Here is a 5,812-nt window from a genome sequence, read left to right as displayed (position 1 = left end):
ATATATATATAGATTTGAACATTTAATTTCTATTAATTTGAGTATATAGGTGTGCTAATAAATACATATGTATTTATATACATTTGCATGAGCCAAATATTTGTTAATGCAGGTATATTGTGCAAAATAGCGAGCTAGAGCTTTAAGTTATATTTTTTAATATTACCATCAAGTAGCGATTCTCACAATAATAATAAAAACTACATAGTATACGTGCTTTATATAAAATAGACAGGTAGACAATAGTCATTTAAGAACTGAATTGGTGTATTCGAATTTAGCTCTGCTATAAGTAAAATGCTAAAGCATATTGAAATTAGTCGTGCACACATACGAACGACAAACACTTTTCCATGTGAAGTAGAACGATCCTTACCATATCGCGCTGTGAGCGCGGGGCACCTTTCTTGTGATCCAAGTATCGCATCCAGGCTTTCACTGAATATGTATTCCGTAACAAATCCTCCTCAAATGGTATGTCGAGATCGTCCACAACAAAACCTGGGAATTCCTCCATCATGCTGGCGCTGCTTTTGGATGCTGGAACCGGCATTGTGCTGTATAGTGTTGTTTTACCAGATATTGCTCTGTACATTACTGTGCCGATTAAACTATCGCCCTTTCTGTCTATATATTGTATAGTCGAGCTAGCGTGAATAGTTTAGAGATCGTTTAAGTTGGACGATAACCATCTCTAAAATGTTGAAAAACACCGTTTAAATTTATTTATATGCATGCACAGGCTTCCCAGAGAGCAGGACAGATCGTTCCTTTCAACTTTGTAAATAAATATCCACACGCCAAAACTTCACGGTTTCATTCCAAGAAAATAATCCAAAAACCTTTTTGGTACCGAACTATCCCAACTGGTAAAATCGACATGAATAATTTTTTTTTGGCGCGCACGCGGCAATGTAAGCAAATGGGGCACGCGGACCGAATTTAACTGTCCCTCACCACAGTAACGTTTGCCTTCCCTTGGATTGAACTTTACCAAGGGAAGCTCCCTGCAAGCATGTGAAGTTTATCGTGAAGATCAAGCTTCCATCACGAGCATATGCTTCTGACACTCATATTGTAAACGATTTTAATTTGCATCTTAATTCTCTGCCTTCATACTGATCCGGATTGCTACAGTTTGTATTTCTATTTGGATACATTCATGTTCGGCATTCGTTGTATCAGTATGTCACATATATGTTCCTGTAAAAAATCTACTGTTCAAAATATCGTAAACATTTGTAGTATTTAGCGGCAACATCTTGAGGAAGATTATAGCTAGCATTTATGTCATATTTGTTTTAGGAGTACACCATTAATCATGCATGAGAGTCTAAGATTTATTTCCTCGGTTTATCGAGAGGTACTGACTAAAGCCTGTTTTAAATTAACGGTTATAATTCAATGCGGATACGGAAGTGCTACTTGCATGCAAGACATCATAATATCGGAGTTCGTCCCGTCGATATTAATCCAACAATTATTTCCCTGTTTTATATACATACGGTTTGATTGCGTTCTGGTTCAGACTACGGACATATCTGAGTGTGTAGCTTTAGAGGTGATGAATCTTTCTGACTATTTATTTTGGGGGGCGGGGAGGGGCGGGATAATGGAACACGACTACACCTGAGTGTAGCGCTACTAAAATATTTGTTGTACAGCATTACTGTTGTCAGTTTGTATCCCTGTGCGAGAAACAGATTTTGCACCTTGTTCGTTTAGTGACTGCTGTGCTTAGTTTGTTTCGTTTCTATACTATTCTGCTGCTGTCTGAAATGATATTGATTTTCGAAAGTTAGATCTACTGGTGCGGAATCATCTGTGTTAACAATGCTTAGATTTTGGTTTTAGCTAAGACCCTTAGTCGTAAGACATTCTTGTATTTATTTTTTAAAACCCCCTATGTTGAAAATTGTTTAATATAAAAACGAAATAGGTGTAGCAAATCGGTTTGCTAAATTGTCATTTGCATTTGCTTTCAATTCGAGTGATTTGGCTAGAGAAAGAACACCTGTTTTTGGTTGTATATGGTCGGAAATACCTTCAAACAACAACCTTAAACCGTTAAGCAACTAAGTGTAAATAACTTTAGTTGCTTGTGTGAACAAATGTGCCTGAGGCGGATAACTCTAAAACCCGGATGCGATATTTCAGATTTCGTCAGCTACCGTTAATTTGGGGAATTGACCGATCATAAAATGGATTAAAATACCAAAACAATAGATACGGGTAATTTCAGAAACCCATCACAAGAGAAAATCTCGTCTCAACTAGAAACATGATTAATAAATATAGCAGGCACTCGTGCAAAATCAATTGCCTAGGGCCTGTTACATGATAAGATGAAGGAATCCCTAGCTGTTGTACATAACCCAGTTCCGGAAGGTACAGTCCGCCAAAGAAGAACTTTACGTTGTCACGTAAATATGAAATTTTACGGAGGCTCAGTACCCGTAATCCTGTAACATATTGTATAGATTAACGACAGCGAAGGACATTTGGGGTTGCTGATGCAAGTGCAACAAAGCTGTGGACATCACTCGTCTACCTACTGTGCACATTCGCGGACTTTGTAAATTTCAGGTAAAGAATACAACAAAGATGTCTGCCCCGACTGTAAAGATACTGACCAGATTACCACAAAAAAATGATAGTTGTTGTACTACAGAGACGAAAGCGCACGAAAACCGACAACAATGAAATCCCTAACATTCAGTGGAAGTCTTGACGATACCTATTTGTAATTCGCCAGCTAGATCATCTACCAGTGAGGAGCGGACGATCCTAAAAACAATGACACAACAGTGCGGCCTATAGACACCTGACGGAGAACTCAAGTACACATAAGAAGTTGATTTTCAAATCCCCTGGCGGACTATATGAAAAATAGCATCTAGACTTAGTGGCTGCGTACAAACAAATTGTTTATTATGTCGCCATCGAAACATCCGTGCTTACGACATGTTAAAAAAATCATTCAGTTCCCGCCGCAATGTTTTGCGTGAGATGAGGGACAGATAACGCCAACTCTATTCCGTGGCGACAAGTTGTAATGCCATCGTGAATCCCCTGGATTTCTTAACGATGAACAAGCAGTGAACTGCAAGGTCGCGGAACCTACAAACGCCTCGGTAGAGATGAACCTATAACTGTGTTCCCCCGCGCAAAACATTGTGATGAGCACCTAAATGATGTACGTTGTTTGTTGCAGGGTCTGTCTAATTTGAATTTCTAGTAAGGCCACGGAAACAACTCAGCGACATCGGACAAACATGAACCAAAGGAGTGACCACCTGATTCCACCAGGGAAACTATTATTTGGATAACCCAACGAAAGTACAATTACATGCATTCGATGTTTCGAAGCTAACTTTAAATCACTTGCATAGAGATCACAGGCCCTCACAGAGCAGTAAAAAAAGGAAGCGGCTCTCAAGGAATACAAGATTTTACCTATAAAATATGTCATTTAAAAGAGCAACAGCTATTAATGTATACGCACAGACGCAAGACTTTGGACGACAATGTATACACACATATGGGTGTTGGCGTCCATGAGGTTGAAACTGAACTATGGTACACATGACTCGATAAAAATGGAGGTGCGCAACTACAATAATCCACTACAGGTTCACCGCAACCATGGCATGCTTAATCCCATATATCAAGCAACAGGCGCGGCCTACTATTGTGACACACTTTGTATTTGTAAGAGAAATTACTCATCAGTGAATATGCGCGAGGTCTTCCGTGTGAGCATTGATAACGCGAAAGCAACCCGGCGTGGTAATCTAGCTTGACCAGTGCATGCGGATTCTTGTCAACTCACAGGCACGCTCACACTTGAACGGTCATGATACGCCGTTCAGTCATTACTCAGGCGTCGACAGATAATGCTTAGATATCCATTCAATCATCAGCAAGGGACAAATATGTTTATTCAGCGAACAAGTCTTTGCGTAGTCTTCGTTTGGCCATAACACAATTACCTTTTATACATCACGGCGATGCTACAGAAGGTACTTTACTTTTAATCGTGTAAATTTACCAGAGAATATCGTCATTATACTAGGCATAGACATTGTGGGCCATCTGGGGTTAGGTCATACGGTCTAGAATCATAGATGAACTTTGCGGATGGCCCAGATTTGCAAAAGACTGATGATATCCATCACCGATTGCAGAAATACATACCTAAGCGCTAACGATATAATACTGGAAGCAGCGCAATAGACACTGGCATACAGTAAGATGTCACTCCTGAAAATGAGCGATAAACTACTGGACCTACAACGACAAACACAAAACTTTGTATCGGACAAGTGCAACCCGCATGTTCAGAAGCGGGAACATTGACTTGGTGATTAATCGCCAAACTTTGACTTCGACAGTGAATCTCACATTGTTGGCTGTACCAAATGCGCTCATATCTGAAGATGAATATACCTTCCCCAATGTCAACGAGGTTATCGTCAACTTAAACGAAAAGCGATCTTACACCACACTAGAATTGTCCACGGCATATCATCGGCAATCGGCTACCGGTACACATCGACGCCCAGTACATGTTCCCCTTCACGTGGGATAGCCAACATTTCTCAAATACATCGGTACCATTTGGGTCAACAACACTCACATCATAATTCCAGCGCATAACCAGTGATCTGATGTCGGGTCTTGATACGCAATGTCAAAATGTCGACGATTTGATAATTACATCTGACGACTACAAGGAGCATATAGCTACGGTACAGAAAGTCATTCGACACTTGACAGAGACCAACTTCAAAGTAAACCACTATGCGGTGAACAAAGTCATAGTCCTCGACAAGGTTTCGGCCAGAGGTATCGATGTGAAGCATGAGAAACGACAACATTTGATTAACTAGCCATCACCACGATTTCAAAGAGATAGCGCGCCCGATTCAGGTCTCGCCAGCTTTTTGCAAAAACACATACCAAACTTCGCGCATAAGATTGATTCCAGCTGGCCAAAGAACCCGACCGGAGGTTGATTGATGGAAACTGGAACATCAGTTGGCATGTGTTAAGATGAAGGAAGCGATTGTGTCTGTTGTTCGAATCAATTTCCGGAAAACGGAGTGCCCTCAGAGTTGGAAATTCTTAGATGATTAACGTCAAGAATATAACATTGGTGCAAACTATCACAGATTTATATTTGTCGTACTCAGACATCAATTCAGACATTAACTCATCCACAGCCATAACGTTGGCTCACATTTCACTTTCACTCAGAGTGACGTGTACCGCACCAGCAAAGCCGATACTGACCTCCAGACTGATCTGGAGAATTACAAACGTCATAACACGGAATTAGGCACTGAACTTAAATCACTCATCGCGAAGCATGAAACGTTGAAGGTCGACCACAAACAGATCTCGTATCGCCTGATCAAGGCTCAATCTCGACAAAGTTCGGACAGAATTTCAGGAAGCGTATGTCCAAATTATATCCTTGAAACATACACCTGCCAAACCTACATCCTTTTGTTTATTTGTCGACGACACACGGATCCAAGCCCCCCAACCGGTTCCGCTCCAGCCCTTTTTAGACGACATTGATGCTTGGGGACGCAAATCTGGACTCAAACAGGGTGTCATCAAACCCCGAGTACGATCTACCAACTTGCGACACGCGGCGCCAACCCTCCGTATAAATGGTGAGCTTATCACGCCGACGCTTGCAGATGCCCCTTGGAACACATGTCACCTACCCCTGAAGATGGCTCCCACACATGTCAAGCCTAAACTCTCCAAAATACCTGGGTTTCCCACTCTCCCACGGAAT

At 41.2% G+C, this 5,812-nt stretch overlaps 1 protein-coding gene across 1 annotated transcript; it reads right to left on the bottom strand.

Moving 5' to 3' along the window:
• Nucleotides 1–316: 316 nt before the first annotated feature.
• On the bottom strand, nt 317–553 carry SARC_04586 (hypothetical protein; the record flags this gene model as incomplete). Its single annotated transcript, XM_014301584.1, has 1 exon — nt 317–553. The coding sequence occupies one exon, from the start codon at nt 551–553 to the stop codon at nt 317–319; it is 237 nt and encodes a 78-aa protein (XP_014157059.1).
• Between the last annotated feature and the right edge of the window lie 5,259 nt (nt 554–5,812).

Source organism: Sphaeroforma arctica, assembly GCF_001186125.1.
Source record: "Sphaeroforma arctica JP610 unplaced genomic scaffold supercont1.263, whole genome shotgun sequence".
NCBI lineage: Eukaryota > Ichthyosporea > Ichthyophonida > Sphaeroforma > Sphaeroforma arctica.
The sequence above is the reverse complement of the archived record's forward strand: the minus strand, read 5'-3'. Positions and strand labels throughout refer to the sequence as shown.